This window comes from Pygoscelis adeliae, unplaced genomic scaffold (assembly GCF_000699105.1).
Source record: "Pygoscelis adeliae isolate BGI_AS28 unplaced genomic scaffold, ASM69910v1 Scaffold57, whole genome shotgun sequence".
Taxonomy (NCBI): domain Eukaryota; kingdom Metazoa; phylum Chordata; class Aves; order Sphenisciformes; family Spheniscidae; genus Pygoscelis; species Pygoscelis adeliae.
Window position 1 is genome coordinate 12,340,836 of NW_008825615.1, and position 18,522 is coordinate 12,359,357.

The following is an 18,522-nucleotide window of genomic DNA, read 5'->3' on the forward strand; positions in this document are numbered from 1 at the left end:
GAGGATGGCCGGCCCGGCACCGCTCCGAGGGGTGCGTGTGTAATTCTGTGGCCTTTGTCTGCAAATAGGAGCTGCCACCCTCCTCGGTGCAGTCGGCGTTACCCAACCCGCTTGTTGTCAATCCTTCCTGTGCGCCGGCGGCCTTGGGCAGATTCCTTCAGCTCTGGATGTGCCAGGTTCATCGGTTACTGCAGGTTGCACAGGAGCGATTTCCAGAGCCCGTCAGTCCCGGGGAGACGTGTCACATGCTGCCTCTCGACACAGGCATCTTCTTGGTGGGAGGCAAGGCAAGCATCTTCAAAAAAATACTGCCTTCTTACGATGGCACAGAACTGAGCTCCTGGGCTCATTGCACTAATTTCTTCAAAGGCTTTTCAGGCACAGTCTTTCAGCAAGGCGCGAAACCTGTGATACATTGTCGAGATTATACTAAGAAATGAAATTGCTGTCTGAAGTGAAATTCGGTTAAACACATTTGCATTCCACTGCATCGCACAAATTTTCTGGCATTCAACCGTTTAGATCTCATTACTTTTGACAAAAGCACCAGACAAAGCACTGCTAGTAATCTGATCATTGTTCATTGCCCTATTCAGTTTCTTCTTCACACTTTAAAAACTCACATAACTCTAGTGACCCATCTCAGTTTCATAGAGTTTGTATACTTCTCTTTTGCCATGACCCACACTGTGCCAGTCCCTTTATAGTCACAATTGCTTGTCACATATATAGTGCACTTGTCCACTGCTTGCAACGATGTTGTGGTTTAACATTTGAAAAAAAAAAAAAAGAAAACACCACGATGGACAATTCAATAGGTGTTACAGAGATCTTTGTATACAATGACAGAACTATACAGAATTACAACTGCACCATCTGCTATCTTTCCTAGCGACGTTTTTATCACGTCATCCCTTTGCACATGAGCTACTTGGTAATAGTCCAGATCCTGCAAGTTGTTTCTGTTGGAAAGCAACCTATTTATTTTCAGGAAACGGTCTACTAGTGCCCTGAACACAAGAGAAAGCAGCAGCAGCAGCAGCAGAAGGCGGTTTCTTTGCCTATAGTTCAAGTCTCTTTTCAGCTGCAACTCTTTCTCCCAAGAGGTTCCTGAATGATTCTCCTTACAGCCCTCCCCTCTGCCCTTCCATGTTTTTTTCTAAACAGTATTTTTGAGAACATACTATACACAGTCAGATATCGTACTGGTCTTAAACATGGCTCGCTTTTCAGTGTTAATTACCAGTTCTCCAGTTGTGAAAATATAGAAAGGAGTTAAATTGCTCCATACGCTTAACTGAATAAAGAAGTTATTGGGTATGGTAGCAGACTAACAGGTTTTCTCCCATGCTGCAGGGTAGTACTTGCCACTGTCAAAAGCTGAGATATGTTATAGCAGTAGGCCAATAACTATTCAAAGTCTCACAGGAACATCTTTTTTTGGCTGGGTATGTCTATTTGAATTTTCTCAAGACACTTGATTTAAATGATCTTAAAACCCAAGTGTTGCATTTATTTTGTAAATTACATAACTTCCTAGAATGGCATATAAAGCAGAATTAGACCTCTGAAAGAAATTAAAGTATATATACTAGAGCAGCAGTTGCATTTATCTGCTGAATTTACAACACTGAACAAGCTTCTATTTTTCTGCTGTCTGTTTTGTGAAAAGTCGTAAATATTACATTTGCACCTCTTAATAATTAGATAGCTGCCTTTCATACCACATTTGCCAGGGTGAACGGCAGACTGCCTGTTCACAATACCCAGGATCTGCCAATATCAATAGTTCAGGAAGCTCCATACTTAGCTCATTTGAAGCCTATTGGATATAAGTTATTGTGAACTAGTCCTTAGCAAAATTTAAAACTGCTAGTTCTTCAGATCTTTTCTAGTTGTAATAAGAATTCTTTGACTTTTTCAAATGCAGAACAATAACAGCCAAGAATCTAAAATTTTCTAGTCCCATAGTGAAAATGCACATCTTTTTATGAAGAATGTCTGATTTTGACACTATTCCTTTCATTGCCCACCTTTCCTTGCTTTAGTTAGTACAGGAACTGTAACATGTTTCACTTTACCCACTTTCCACCAAGTTTAAGATAAGAACATTCTCTTTCCCCACATAAAGACTCATTAGCAGCTGCCAGTCATTGGAGCAAACGGCAGTTGCATGTCATACTCTAGAAAGCAGCAGAAAACCATTCAGTTCCACAGGTGAAAGGGACTGTGGCTTTTAAAATTAACAATACAGCTTGGTGAACAAAGGCGAGGTTCTGAAGACAAAGGATGTTTACCCATTGATTGTATGACTAAGGGTAGATTTTAGTAGAGAGATGAAACATACAGAAGCCACAAGCTATTTATTAAGAATTATCCAATGGAATACACAAATTTGAGACTCAAAAAAGACATTTTATCCCAGAAAACAAGATGGAGTTGCAGTTATTTGCAGAGATTTGTGTAAACCAGGAAAAAAAAAATTCCTTGAATGAAGTTTTGGAGCGCTACAGGAAAACAAACTACGATAGCTAGCACAAAACAGGCCTTTGAGACTTATCTTCCAAACTAGTTTGGGCAGTTGCCTATGGAACTGCTGCTAGAGTTACTGATCCTCTGAATACCTGAGATTTCACTCCAGTACTGTTTACCTTAATTTTTATGTTCTGTGGAGGCGATCATATGGTAGTAGATGATAGTAAAAAATAATTTTATTTTGAATAAATGCTCATTTGATAATTTATCAGGGCTTTTTTTTCTGTATATTTGTAAGGCGAGATCTGAGAGAGCATCAATTATTTTAAGAAAATTTTATTCACATAAGTAATTTTCTATATGTATTCCTATAGATTTATTCATATACGTTGTAGTGTGTACATGATATATCTTGCATTAAAAATCTGTACAAGTTTTCTGTAAGGCTGGTTTCTGACTTGTGAGATTTCCTCTCTGCTTTTCCAGTAAGGGTAAGCATTGTATTTCCTTTGCACACATGTTCTCCATTCATCTCTGCACTCTATGCCTGTTCAATAACCAGTTGTCTTAAGTGTTTTTCCTGCCAACAAGTGTGATGTTGCATCAAGTAGCAGGGGCACGGGCATGGTGCTAGAAATAGAGACTGGCAATATGCCTTTTTGCTGGGATTGCTGAATTGTGGGGCTGTTCTGTTGAATATCAGAGCACAGAACCAAGAGACCTTAAGGTGACCACTGTACAGAAATAAGTGAATTGTTTCTTAATCACATGATTCTAAATAAAGAAAAAATGTAAATAAAGACTAAGGAAAAATGCAATAAAATAAATTCGTTTGTGAATGAAGGATATATGATACATCACTCTGGAAAGCAAAATCAAATGAAAGACCTTAAAAGATTCGAAGTTTGAATTTGATATTGCTAAGAGTCCCCCAGGCTGTTGGAGAAGAAATCTTATTAAGCACACATGCTTTAGTTTGAATTCATCTGTCCTGGACAAACGTAACAAGGACTGTGCATACCATTCTGATCTTCCTCAGTCAGCACAATTCTTGATCATATTCCAGGCTTTATGTAACACTATTAACTAATTTTATATATATGTTTATATATTATATATAGGCTTACATGTTATGTATTATATATTTATTATTATATATACATATACAAAAAAGTGCAGTTCCCAAATCAATTGTTGAGGAATTCCACTCAACCTCTCTCCAGCTTTCCATTATTATCTGTTATTGTCTCCCTCTTTTTCTACCTTAAAACTGTTCTACTAACTCTCCTTCTCCAGTTTAACTAATAATTTCTCATACGGCATAATGACCTCTGGAAAATCCATTCAGCATTTTATTCCACCTATGTGTTTCCCCTCAGAATTTGTAATTATTATCACAGGCCCAAAGCTGCCCTACTCATTTTTTCCCTATTCTTATGTATAGATACTGAACTTGTTAATCTCCAGCTATACAGTACTATGTTTGCAGTCTGAGTGAGTGGGAACCTACATACCTATGCATCACAAACAATATGTGATGTGGGAGTGCTCATAGGGATGCTGGCTGTGCACCACTCAGCTCTGCAGAAAATCCATTCCTAGCTTCGGTGTCCTGCCGACACAGACAGGCCTCTGTTCCCAGCGCTCCTCAGGTAGAGAGGTTGGGTATGCAGGGAGACAACCGCAGTTGCATGGTTCAATCCCAGCCTTAGCTACAATAGATGCAAAAAACTGTGCCCCTGGGAGCCTGCCTCTGACTTTGTCATGGTACACAAATTAGAATAGAAAAAGAAAAGAAAAGAAAAGAAAAGAAAAGAAAAGAAAAGAAAAGAAAAGAAAGAAAAGAAAAAAGAAAAGAAAAAAGAAAAGAAAAAAGAAAAGAAAAAAGAAAAGAAAAAAGAAAAGAAAAAAGAAAAGAAAAAAGAAAAGAAAAAAGAAAAGAAAAAAGAAAAGAAAAAAGAAAAGAAAAAAGAAAAGAAAAAAGAAAAGAAAAAAGAAAAGAAAAAAGAAAAGAAAAAAGAAAAGAAAAAAGAAAAGAAAAAAGAAAAGAAAAAAGAAAAGAAAAAAGAAAAGAAAAAAGAAAAGAAAAAAGAAAAGAAAAAAGAAAAGAAAAAAGAAAAGAAAAAAGAAAAGAAAGAGAAGAGAAAAAAAGAAAATATTTCAGTTGGAAGTGACCTACAGTGATCACCTAGTCCAACTGCCTGACCACTTCATGGCTGACCAAAAGTTAAAGCATGTCATTAAGGGCATTGTCCAAATGCCTCTTAAACACTGACAGGCTTGGGGCATCGACCACCTCTCTAGGAAGCCTGTTCCAGTGACTGACCACCCTCTCGGTAAAGAAATGCTTCCTCATGTCCGGTCTAAACCTCCCCTGGCGCAGCTTTGAACCGTGCCCACGCGTCCTGTCACTGGATACCAGGGAGAAGAGATCAGCACCTCTTGCCTCTGAACTTGAAATGTGAAGAGTCAGTTCTTTCCAAATTTGGAGGTTGGCATTTTCCAGTCTCTCCAACTAGAAAATATAAAGCTCTTTGGAATTTCTTCCATGTGAAGTATTCTCATTCTACATCCTTATTTCCATAAACTTTGTAACCTTTGTCTTCTTATTCAACACTGAGGCACAGTAGAGAAAGATGGAGTTTAGGAGCAATTAAGCCAACTGGACCAGATGGGATGCATGCCAGGGTACTGTTGAAGCTGGCGGAAGTTGTTGTGGGACTGCTCTCATCTTTGAAAGGTCATGGTGATTGGGGAGGTTTCTGATGACTGGAGAAAGGAAAACTTCATGCACACCTTCAAGAAAGGCAAGAAAGAGAATCCAGGGAAATACAGACCCATCAGCCTCACTTCCTTTCCCAGGAAGGTTATGGAGCAAATCCTCCTGGAAGCCATGTCTAAGCACATGAAAAAGAAGGGATGGTGTACAAGCCAACTTGGATTTACCAAGGTCAAGCTATGTCTGACCAATCTAATAGCATATGATGAGGTGATTGATTCAGTGGATGAAGGGAGAGCAACAGATGTCATTTATGTTGTTAAGTCCTGCATCTGGGATGTAATAGCCCATGCACTGGTACAGGCTGGGGGTCAGTTGGCAAGAAAGGACCTGGTGGACAAATTGAATAGAAAGATTGCATCAGAAAGAGAGCAGGCAGCAGGTCAAGGGAAGTGATTATAGACCGCATCTGGAGTTCTATGTCCAGTTTTAAGCTCCCCAGTACAAGAAAAATGTTGACAAACTGGACTGAACTCCGGTGGAGGGTCACCGAGATGATTAGAGGCTTGGAGCATATGGTGTACTGAAAGATCTGTGTTTCTTCACCCTTAGGATGAGGCTGAGGAGGGAATTTTACTGCTGTCTCAGCTACCTAGCAGGTGGATGTAGAGAGGAAGAGGCAGACTCTTTTGGAGGTCATAGTGAAAAAATGGGAGAAACAGGCAAATTGCATCCAGGAAAATTCTGATGAGCTACCAAGGGAAGAGCATTCACTGGGAGGGCAGTCAAACCCTAGAACAGATGTCTGGAGGGGCTGAGTTATTTCCATCCTTGGAGCTACTCAAAACTTGACTAGACAGGCTCCTGAATAACCTGATCTAATTGTGAAGTTAGCCCTGCTTTGAGCATGGGGCTGGACTAGATCACCTCCTAATGTTTTGTCCAATCTAAATTATTCTGTGTCTCTAAACGGGACAATTAGGGGATTTCCTTCAAAAACATCCTACTGCTTCAACCCAAGAATATATGATAATTCTCTCTAATTTCCTTCCTGGACTTGGCTCAGAATCTCCCAATTTTCTCCTTTTACATTTCCAAGGGGGAAGGGCTTGCTATTTAATAAAACTTACTGAGACCCAAGTTTAAAGTAGCATAAATACTTGGTGGTGCTGGAAGACAATTGAGACAGGAATGTAAACATCAAGTGCCATTGAATAGTACTTCTTAATTTTTTCCAGTGAAGAAAACTAGGTACCAATTAAGGAAGTCCAGAAGCGAGTTTTGAGGACAAGTAGACAAGTGAAATGGAAATGACCAAGAACTTCTGGACAGGGAAAATAGGAACAAAATAAGGAAGTCAAGAACTTGGGAGGCCAAGACTCCCAAGGTATGAAACAAGCCTTATGCAGCAAAGAGCTAACTGAGATCAGACATCTGAATGAAGCCTGAGAATGGGAGAAGTAAAAAAAGTCAAGTCAGGTTTGTGATTAAACACAAATGTGGGGAAGTTTGTCTACTCTCCATCAGAAGGATAGCCTCCTTAACAACACAAAGTGATTGGATATTATAAAATTGTCTGACTGATTAGATTAAAATGGGAAACGACCACCAAGTGTCTGCCTAGAAAAAAAGCCTGCCCATTAGCCAAATTAATCCTGACTGCATAAAGATATAGTGCAGAGACACTCCATGTGGGGAGATCTGAGGCAGTGCCTAAGAGCATCAAGGCTATGTAGCTCCTGCTAGGTACCCATCCTCCATAGCATCCTACAAGGAGCTGCCTGTTAGGAGGAAGGGAGAAGTGAGAATCCTGCCATACCAAATGGGGGAGAAGAGAGTAGGGTAGCCCATCCCTGGGATATGGGTGTGTGTATTACTGTAGAAAACCTTGTATATTAAGCTTAAAGGGATGATTGTACTTGCAGTATAAGGGAACTTCTTCACAGTTTTGCAGATCTGCTATGCCCCCGTTGCCTTTATGTGCTTTTATTAGGATGTATTGAAAGTTGTTGTAGAGTTGAATTGAAATGTTAGAGATAAGTTCAGGGTTTGCATGCCCTACCTTGTGACGCACAGATTTACCGGGGAATTGAAGAAGGCAAAGTAAGTAGTGTGTAGCCTCCTATTAGTACCAGCCAATGAAGTGTGTGACAATGCTGAAGCGGCACTGTCCAGTTCAGATCAGTATTGTAACTATGGTCCTGTAGATTGGGAAGAAGAGTTTATTGTCTTCAATTATTTCTCCTCCAAACCCAAATGTAATTCAAGTTCTATTTTCTCCAGAACAAGCATCTGTGAAACTCGCTGACAAAGTATTGTCGTGCACATTTGTATGAAGGATAAGGATATGCTACTGCTATTACTCCACCAATAAAATGGAATTAAGACTCCAGCCCACTAGAAAATACCCTTTCTATATACTTATTTAGGTTTTGTTACACTGACACAGGTTACATGTAATATTGAGATTGAATGTCTTCTACTATTTGAGTATTTCTATGTTGAGCATTCCCATGTATCTGCACACTGTGGTACCTGGTTTTCTTCAGCTACGCTTTGAAAGGGTTCTCATTTGAATCAGAAATTGAAGCAGGCAACCTGATCTTCTGGCACTGTCCTTATCGTTTCTTGTCAGACCACTATTTAACCACTATTACCTGACAAAGATGTTTTTCACTGATAAGTAACTTGTGTTGTTATTGAGATAATTAATTATAAATGCATAGGATAGAATGCATTAGAACAATAGCTATCAAAATTAACAGCATTCATGCAGGCGATCATCAAGAGGAAAATAATGCCTAATATGGCTTGCTGTGGTTACCTGTAGCATAAATCCGTATCAATAAAAATCAAATCAGGTTATAATTGTCAATGTTTATTACACCTTAAGAGCAGGGTATGTTGAGAGAAATACCCAATACTTCACCTGACACTTTGGACTATTGCACTTAGACAAGTTAGGTGAGATTTACTTAATCTATCTGTAGATACCAACACTGCAAACTGAATATGCTGTCCCATGCTCCCTTTACAGACTATGCTCTCACCTTTACAGAACTCTTAATCTAAACTATTTTAGGTATCTCTCTTAGCATACAATTAGTTGCCCAAGAAGTGCAAAATCCCTTCCACCGAGTGTAAGGGAAGCCTTTACTCACATGTGAAAGTCCGTATTTGTTTAGATGAGTCCCTCCAGCTACTAAAAAAATCCACCAAATTTCAGCCTGATTTTAAGAATTGAATTCAACTTGCAAATTGTAACTATTCTTTTTATTACAGTGGTGATAACCTCAGTAGGGATTACATAAATATGTACAAAAAGATAATGTTGTTCCAAATAGATTACTATGATTTCCAGTTTGACAACCTCCCCCATACTTACAGAAAATACTTGCTTAATGATACAGCAAAATCCCAACAAATCTAAAATACGGTCCCATGAATGAGCAGTGCTTTACTACTTTTCTTATGGCCAAAGAAGATCTTAAGTCTAACGTAGAATTTGTACTCAATACAGAATTACACATTTTCCTGCTGTTTCTTCTGCAATAATACAGATGGGTCTGATTACTTCAGAAATTACTGCTTATCTCCACAACCGCCCTCCTTATGTGAGGACTGTAATGAATGGATTTTTATGCATAGAGAACTGAAGACCAGGGAGACTAACGATCAGAAGTATTAACTACTTCTGAGTACTCAGTCTGAAATGCTTCAGGACTGTTCAGAAATATGTAGTGCTACATAATTTCATATATATTTAAGTACAGTTTTTACAGACTTCAGTTGAAACTGACTGCTCAGCACTTCTGAGAATCAGATGCAAAAAAATCAGATTATACCTGGTTTTGGATATCCAGTTACAGAATATCTTGTTTAACTATCTTTCCTCAGCATTATTGAGGGACTACATGACAGAACAATATAGAGAACCCATCAGTTTTATGCTGCAATAATTGCAAGATCATGCTCTCCCTCTCCCCCTATTTCCCATATTTAACTTCTGCTACATGCCAAGGAATCCCATGTCATCCCAAATACTACCACCATTTACAAACCATACTCACCCAAGCCATTAGGTCCACAGCACAAAACACAGTCTAGTAGACAAGAATGTGCTATCATGTAATTAAGTACTACCACAACCTAACTCTTGAAGAAAGGACAAAGCAGTTATATAGTCACTCTAAGCATCTAAAATTAGATGTAACAGTAGAGCCTGTCTTCCATGCGAGGCTTTAGCTTATGTGAAGATACAGTAATTCCATTTAAGCTTTTCTTCCCTTTTATTTGTAAATTCATATAAATTACATAGAACTTTATTTAACTTGTTTTATGTACTTCCATCTGCTATCTTATCTTCACATTTTGAGTATGTTCAACATTTTAGTCCCTAAAACCTACCAGAGTTATTAGACAAAAGAGGAAGAGACATTTTCTGTTCTTTAGGGGTTCATGTCTAAATGTGGAAACAGTTCAGAAGTTGACTTGATCTTTGCTTTAAACAGACACACACTCATTATGCAAAAGTTTTTTCTCTTTGGAAATCTCAGTTTACTGAAATCAACTGAAGTCAAGCCCAGTCTCAAGTTTAAAGAGTTCAGAAGACCAAGCTTCCATCACTAACATGTTAGAGCTCTTAACCTAAACACAGCCCTCCCTACCCCTGTAAATCCTGTGGAAACACAGCAAAATATATGTACAGAAATAGCACTAATAATTTCAAATAAGTAAAAAATTCACAGGCATTTTACTGGTGGTTGTTTTACAGATTCCTCCTAGTTCCCTGAGTGACCAAATTCATATTTTTAACTGTACTTGGATACTAATCTGTGTTAAACAACTACCTGAAAGGAGGTTGTAGCAAGGTGGGTGTCGGTCTCTTCTCCCAAGTAACAAACAATAGGACAAGAGGAAATGGCCTCAAGTTGCACCTGGGGAGGTTTAGATTGGGTATTAGGAAAAATTTCTTCACCAAAAGGGTGGTCAAGCATTGGAACAGGCTGCCCAGGGAAATGGTTGAGTCACCATCCCTGGAGGTATTTAAAAGACGTGTAGATGTGGTACTTAAGGGCATGGCTTAGTGGTGGTCTTGGCAGTGCTAGGTTAACGGTTGGACTCAGTGATCTTAAAAGTCCTTTCCAACCTAAATGATTCTATGATTTGTATCAGCTCACCGAACTGCTGAGTTACAGAATTTTCGTACATTTTGTCTTTGCAATTGTTCCTAAAGTCTAGTCTATCTTGACAGTAGAAACATTGAAGACTTTGGGCATCATTCCAAAAGAAAAGGCCTTACCTCCTCAGCCAAATGAAGCTGTATTCCTTTAATCAAAATACCCTTTAAACCAAGTTTAACTTCCAAAGGAAAGCTGAACTAGTTAAGAGTTTTACTACTTTACAGACTAAGCTAAATTATATTGTTTCAGGCATTTTAAAATCGTACAGAATTTCAAAGTGCTCTTTATAATGAGACTGTACCTTTCCAAAAGCAATCCTTCAGAAGTCTCATGGAATCGTGTTGTACATAGCATCCCACCTCACCATTTAGAAAGGCAAGATATGTTTAACCATAGCTTAATTTTAAGTAGACGTGGACCTGAGCTTATCATCATCAGTAAGAACAGCACCTCTACTAAGAGCACCTTCCAGTTCTCATCCTGAAGTTTGGTCACCACTCTCTGGAAACTCTTAATTTGCACAGGTCTTAGCTCACATAATTTTTGGGATATCTTCTGTTTGGACATAGCTTCAGTCTTGACAATGAAGCATTGTATCATACTATTTTGTAATTAAATTCTAATGCTACGGATACAAGTGTTCTCCAAGCTTTACAGATATGTATACTCTTCTGCATTTACTGCAAAGACAGTTTGAAGAACACTAAGCAAGTAACCTATTTTAGTACTGGGGAAGGGAAGTGACAAGTAAGCTACATAAAGAAATACCGTACTTTCTGCTATTAATTTTTGTCCACATTTATTTTTGAGTAAAACAAAACAGCAAACATTACAGCAAAGGGGACATTCAGGCCCAGATCTAAAAAAAGAAAATAGATGCCTGGATAGATTCTGAATTTAGGCACCTCAAAATTGCTGACAAAGTACACAAAAATAAGTGAAAGTCATGAGCGTTTCAGCAAACTTCGTAAGTGCATTTCAGTATTTATTTAGATGTTTAAGCTCTCGCACTAGATTTTACAAGCTGGTGAACACTGGCAAAATTATTTCTCCCACAGAACTATAACCACACATTCCCAAGACAGTATAAATATATGGTTGAACTAACATTAATACACATCACCATTTTATCAATTACATAATAAAACAAATTATCAAGTATCCAAATATTAAGTTACGCAGCTTGAAAGGCATACAAAATATTACAGAGGTCTGCCCAAGTCATAGCAGAAACTCAAGGAGGAAAAACAAAAGAAAAAAAATAATCACACTTTCAACAAAGCAATAGTTGGTAAACAACTTTCATAGATACAGTAAAAGAAACTACAAGATTTTTCAGAAATTTTCTGATTAAGAATTTTTAGCTACAATAACAAAGCCTTTCTACGTTTTAAAAAAATATTTACTGAAGTAAAGGGCATATTCTATACTTCCTGCACAAGACAAAGGCAACATTTTACTAGAAATATTAAATAGCCCCTCCCAACCTTTTCAGGCCCTCTATTAAGTTGCACACGAAGTGCCAACATTAATTTTACTGTAAGGCTTTTTGTCTGGAGACATTAAAGACTTGTGTGCTTCTGTACAATTTAAAAGATTTTCTACATGAGTAACCAGAGAGTAATGATTTGTAAAATGGAGAGGTTTGGATAACAGAAAAGTACAGACGCTGGGGTAAAAAGTTGCTGTAATTGATAGTATTAAAAAGACAGACTGTGCAAATCCTGGTAATTCTAGTGCGATTGTGGGAGACAAAACATACAGTGAGCAGGCAAGACTATCTTAGAGGCCATATTCTTCAATATTGAAATGACTGTAGAAAAAAAGATAGTAAGGTCCAGATAAGCTGGTAGTTCTCATGTCATCAGAACTATGCTCATTTATAAGGAAAACCATGTAGCTGATATGCTGGGTATTTTGGCACCTAATCCCTCTACAGATTGATTTTAGTACCCCAATTTTTAGTAGTTGAAACTAGGTGGTTAAGACTCAATGGTGTGATTAAAGGACATTTGAACTGGTCATTAATGAACAAGGAGACAGCTCAGAAACAGGGTACAGCAAAAACATTTACTGGGTCTCCAAACAGATGGGTATTTATCTAAACATACAGGTTGCATTTCTACTAAGCCTTTAGCCTGTTAAATACTCCTAAGGAAGCTTCCTTTACTACTAAAAAAAAATATCAGACTCATGTCTTTGGCATGCAGTCTGCTTAATTCTAGTTTCCATCCTTTAATCCCAAAGAAGTACTATAGGCTGTTGAGCTTTACTGAATACAACAATTATTTCGGTGACCATTGGAGTCTTTAAAACGCAGACGCATCTTGGGGCGGTATTTCTCCAAGTACAGAAGTTGCTTGCTGTTAAAAGCTCCACGCCGCTTCCTAGATGGATGAAAAAATATTTTAAACAGAACATTAACCCACTGCCCAGTGAAATAATATCGCCAGCCAGAGAAAAATATTTCAGGTCACTTAAACCCCACACCATTAAGTCAAGACTGTAACCAGAATAAGGGTAACTAAACATTAAGTGTCAGGAAAGAGGGTGGTAGCTTCCTTTCACAAATACCTCATTGGACCACATGCTCAAAGGAGTGCATAGCATTTTAGACAGTGTTTTAGCCTCTGATATACACAAGCCAAAGATCTTACATTAAGATCTTTAGAAGAAACTTCAGAAGGAAGCTACAGAGCAGACATGATACAGTCTTTTTAAGAAAGCTGAAGTTATTCGGTCTCTTAAAATAATTATGAAAATAGTACAATATTAAGAAAGTACATAAACATTGTAACTCCCCATAATAAGAAGCTGAAGAGAAATTGAGCTTTCTTGATTTTCTGAAACCAGAAGTGTGTGAAAGAGGGGTACATTTTTATTGAGTGTTTGGAATATGTACCTGGCTTCCTGTTCCTCACTTAATATACACCAGCCTGCTAAGATGTACAAGCTGAATTTAATTCTTTAAAGGCTTGGCAATTATGCAAGAAGTATTTTGGTATTATTTATGAGCTGCAGCTTCTTTTAAATATAGTTGAAACCTGTGATTTTAGTCTCAATGCCTTAACTTCATTCTCATCCAACTTACATTTATAAAAAACCCAAGGAAATATTTTTCTTTGGTAGACTACCAGAAAAGACTAGGAGGAACTGTTTAGAACACTCTGATCTAATACAGAAGAAAGGATCCACAAACGTGAATGAGTGTTAGGTCTAGCTACCTCAGAACCTAAATTTCAAAGGTATTCTGCCTCTTATGTGTACAAATAAAGACAACCCTGCAGATCTAACTGAAAGTTAGGGTTTTTGTTTGGGTTTTTTTTTTTGTTTTTTTAAAACTAGCTTCATACTTACTGTCTTATGAACTGCACTGCATCTTCATACTTCATTCCACATTCTATCAGTGCAAGAGCAACTAAGACTGGAGCTCTGGTAAAAAAAAATTATTCAGTTAGCATTTGCCAGTGCATACTTAGAAGAAACTTTACTTTCCCCAGTTCTCTTTTCTGTCCCTCTGTGTCTATCTGATGCTTCTTCCCTGGGGAAGCAAAAAAAAGATGGGCAGAAGGCATTTTTACATTAACTTAGCCATTATACCATCTGTTTTCGAGCTACCCATCCTCATTAAGAAAGGGGTTTAAATTGACTCTGGTCAACCTTAGCTTTGTTCACCTGACTTTAGGTATAGGAGAGGAATAAAATGCAAGTAATCTTTACCCGTTTGTTTCAAAGCCAATTGATTCTGGGGAAGACTTCCATATGGATTTCTAACAACCATTCTTAGAAGCAGTCAGGAGCCCAAAGCAGAAGTCACAAGAGGGGTGAGGTCCAATAAGAACTGACAAGTCCTAGAACTAGTGTCACGAGTTTTAGGAACAGCTGCAATCCACAGGCCATTGCCCACCCCCTAGGATTTCCTTGCTTGCCACAGTATTCTTCATCTGACAGAATACAGTTTTCAGTTAGCAAGGCTTGACACAAATCAAAATCGAATACGTTAGCAATTTACGGCAAAAAAAACCAACTCCAAAACAACGAAAACCAAGACAAAACCCCATGCCACACACTAGCAACAGACTTGTGCATCTAGTAGCAAGCTTAAGTGGTTTTATGTGTTCAGGCACTTAAAAAACCTTACATGATAAAAAGCTAGGATCTTCTTTTCAACTAGTTAACTGCCCAATTTTGAGGAAAAAAATCAACAGATGATATTGTAAGCAGCTGAAGAAGACTTGTTTTGGTACCATTCACCACTACAGTCAACTTTGTTATGTGTGAAGCTATAATGCAAACAGTGGATAAGCCAGGCTTAAGAACAGCAAGACCAGAAACCTCCATTTTATATTGGAAATGCTGAAATGCATGGCTAGAATATGGCAACTGCTTTTTGAACAGATCTAGTTCCCAGGTAGTCTAGAACAATAGCAGCAAAACGATCATGTTCTCACAACTGCTGGAATTGTATTTAAGATACTGGCAGCAGACAGAGGGAACAGGGCTAAAAAGAGAGTATTTAGTATTATCCATAAAAATTTTGAGGCTCAGTGTTAGAAATGAGACAGAAACAGAACTTTAGAGAACACTTTTCATCCCCCAACTGGGATGAAAGTTGGTCTTGATGTGCCAGAGCACCCCACTTGTTTGTGGCTAATGGTTACAATACCCTTGGTACAAGGAGATTGGCAATACTGCTGAAATAGGGATGAAGAAGAAACTTACCAGTAAGTCACTGAAAACCAAACCCATTAGAAAAAAAAAAGAGGAAGACCTCGCAAGACAAAATATCAATGGGACACTCATCAATATGCTTGACACAAGAATGTATTTGTTTACTTCGTTTAGTAGTCTTTGTGTGACAGCTGTGATAATAGCATAGTCTATTGACTAAAAGGCATTTATGTCTAATACATACATACAACAGTTTCCTATCATCTGAACTACTTTTAAGTGTGAGGTCATTCCAATACTAGATACGTGACTATTTTACATTTGCCTCAAATAAACTTTTGTACTAAATCTTAGCAAGTCTGACCAGGGATGGGAATTCAACAGATGTTTAAAACTTTACCCACCTTCCAAGACCAGCAACACAGTGTACAGCAATACAACAACCAGGTTCTTCACGAAACTTAACTTTAAGGAGGTTTAGCCAATCATCAACAATCTGGTTGGATGGTGGAGCACCGTCATCAAAGGGCCAATCCTAGAATATAGCATGACATACATAAATACATACATAAAGATAGAACTCTTTATGCTTGCATGCTGTGTGCATACAAAAAAAAAGTAGGGGATGTAATGGACAAAAGAGCTGACAGCTAAAGGAACCACTTAAGCTTATTGTTTTCTAATAGTATAACTATAGCAATATTAGGAATATATTCCTTTCAATCTGTTTTTATTGAGCAAATGATTTTGCTCAAACTGGATTTTTTTCCTGACAAGAAAGGATGTCTGTACAGCTTTTGCCTCCATCAGCTACTGGAATATACTTGTAGAGTTAATAAGGTGGTGTTAAAAGAAATTTTTTTTTTTGGGGGGGGTTCTATACTACTTACCAAAACCTGAATGCCTTCTTTTTCCACCGGAGCAGTGTCATAAGTAGCTTCACACACTCTTACCACTGTGGTAACGCCATATTTCTTAAGTTCCTTGGGAGTGAAACAAAGAAAACCAACACCTGCTTTAGGAGTAAACTGACTTCACTTACCATTTAACTTTCTCAATAGGTTAGCTTATTAACTCATTCCAAAAGTTTCAGTAAATAAACTCGCACAAATGCTTGCCACCCTGTGAAGAACACAGAAAGCTGAAATAACTGAAAACTTGTGTGTGCTAACGATGGATACCTTTGAGCTCTTCTGCAAATATTTCTGAAGATTAAGTTTTGTTATGTTGGATCAGACTTTTTTTTAAAAAATCAAATCCAGATAAACACTGATGAAATAAGTAGCCCATCTCCAGAAGAACATTCCTTTTAAAGGAACAGGAAGTTTCCTGGTTTGCAAAGCTACATACTTCACTAAGAGCATTCTGAGTGGGTTTAGATCCTCCCCTGAGTGAAGTTTAGATCCTCCCCTTCTCTCCCTCTACTTAAAACAACAGGCTTGTAACACCTGTTACTGATAAGAATTGGGAGCACAGGACAATAACTTATTCCAGTTCCTGAGCTATCATAACTAGAGCATAACAAAATTTAACTTCCTATTTTGCTATTAACCTCCATTTATTTAAAAAAAAAAAAGCACTCACTTCATTCTCCTTGCAACAACCCATCATTCACACTGTAACTGTCAGGGTAATGACTGAAGCATATAGCCTAAGTATACTTTATCTAGTGTGAGATTATAAATGCAAGCAAATGTTACGTCGCCATGCTTCTTGTAAATTATTCCACACTGAATGCAAACTAGAGGTATAATACACCTAAAATCTTGCTAATGAGGGACTGCGTTACAAACTCGGACCTTACCAGGAGGTAACTATGGAGGAACCTATTGTTAGTATACATGCACACACTTGTAACACTGTACTTTATAGCTCCAACATGGTAGACGCAAGGTTTAGATGACAAATTCAGATACTAGGAATATATGCCAAGCCACCTGGATTTAGTCAGTAAACAATGTCAGCATGTACCAAAACACTTAAAGTAGCTTCAGCAACTTGGATGCAGAGCAAGCCTACCACCACAAACTTCACTCAAGTAGACACTATGACACTCTGAGGATTCTCTGAAGCTACACTAGAACCATGATCTGCTCATACTGAAAAAAGAGAGGCAGTGAAAGCATATTGCAATCCTGTTATTTGTTCCTAAGGTTCTGATTCACAATGTGTAGTGAATTATTCTCTTTTTAATCACTATGCAATAGGTGCAAGGAAATGCTACACTGCTTTAGATGAATCTAAATGTGAGTTCCTACCACTAGCAGATCTTTGTATTGTTCTACATAACTCTGCCAGATAATTCCTGTTTTCAGACCTAAACAATGTACTTAAGGTATAATGTACTAGACAGTATAATTATTTCTTTGCTTCACTTTCAGAAGTATGTTTTTGTAAAGGCCAAAGTATATCTGAATAGATTTGTCTGTAAGTCTTCAAAGCACGGCATTAGTATTTGAAAAAAGTCAACATACGAACAGTCTCAGTACCTCTTCACATGGCTTCCACAGCTGTTATCAACTAGTAAAGAAGGAAATTGTTAATATAGCATGCTCTTCAGGCATTAAAAAAATACATCAGTAGGAATTCTGTCCTGACCTTACCTCTATAAATTTGTTTAAGGTTGCATTGGTTGGATTGTGTGTGATTAGGAATCTCATATTCTTGTAGGTGATTTCCACAGGAGCTGGGCGGTTCATTCGGGCCATATTGATTTAGTTAAACATGCAACAAGATTATGAAAGGATTCAAAAAAAATTCTAATACAGAAGTGATGTAGAGAAACTGAAGTCTACTTCACTATACTCCACGTGAAATTCTCAGTGCTTGGAAGTATGAAGTTGGAAGCAATGGGAAATGAAATGAACCTCCTAACAAGAAGCAGCAATTCTTCAATCCAGTAATACTGAGGCAAAAGAAAGGCAGTGCACTGAGGTTTACCCCATCCAGGTCTGAATTCTGTTGTTAAATGCTCTGCCAATTTCAATTCAATACTTCTTATCCTGGTCAACCACTCTTAGGGGGGCTTCTTGGTGGAGTAGTAATGAATTTCTACAGTTCACTTGTCTGCATAGAGGTCGTGCTGTGCCTGGCAGTAGTCTCCACTGCCCTTCAGAAACTCCATAAATGTGTGACCAAGAACACCACAGAACTGCTGTAAAGAGAGGGGAAAAAAAAAAAGCATAATGAGCACAGGTGAAGCAATGTTATTTTGAAGACACCAGCATTGTAAAATGAAAAAATAAAAGCAGAGCAACTAAACAGTTTCACAAGGTTTATTTTTTTAATCCAATAGTTAGGTTTGCGTAAGAATCCTGTTACCTTTCTTCGCAAAGATTACTTGAAAATAAATACATTTACTTAATACAAAGTTTCCCTATGGGGTTGTTTCAACACCAAAAATGGAAGTGTATTAAAATACCAATTCAAATGTGCTAAACATAGCAACAAGAGACCAAGTTTTAAGAATCCCAG

At 37.9% G+C, this 18,522-nt stretch overlaps 1 protein-coding gene across 1 annotated transcript; it reads right to left on the reverse strand.

Moving 5' to 3' along the window:
* Window positions 1-11,159: 11,159 nt before the first annotated feature.
* On the reverse strand, window positions 11,160-18,202 carry PTP4A1 (protein tyrosine phosphatase type IVA, member 1). The gene is made up of 5 exons (XM_009333168.1): window positions 17,652-18,202; window positions 15,939-16,031; window positions 15,453-15,583; window positions 13,735-13,809; window positions 11,160-12,764 (listed from the first exon to the last, which is right to left on the reverse strand). The coding sequence occupies exons 1-5, from the start codon at window positions 17,754-17,756 to the stop codon at window positions 12,647-12,649; spliced, it is 522 nt and encodes a 173-aa protein (XP_009331443.1). The 5' UTR covers window positions 17,757-18,202; the 3' UTR covers window positions 11,160-12,646.
* Between the last annotated feature and the right edge of the window lie 320 nt (window positions 18,203-18,522).

Bases quoted from the DNA above. Each gene is read 5' to 3' on its own strand.
- PTP4A1 (XM_009333168.1), bottom strand. From the start codon at position 17,756: ATGGCCCGAATGAACCGCCCAGCTCCTGTGGAAATCACCTACAAGAAT. The intron at 13,810-15,452 runs GTGGGTAAAGTT...TTTTTTTACCAG, and splicing joins TGTGTTGCTGGTCTTGGAAG to AGCTCCAGTCTTAGTTGCTC. The intron at 12,765-13,734 runs GTAAGTATGAAG...TCATCCATCTAG, and splicing joins GCAGTGCAGTTCATAAGACA to GAAGCGGCGTGGAGCTTTTA.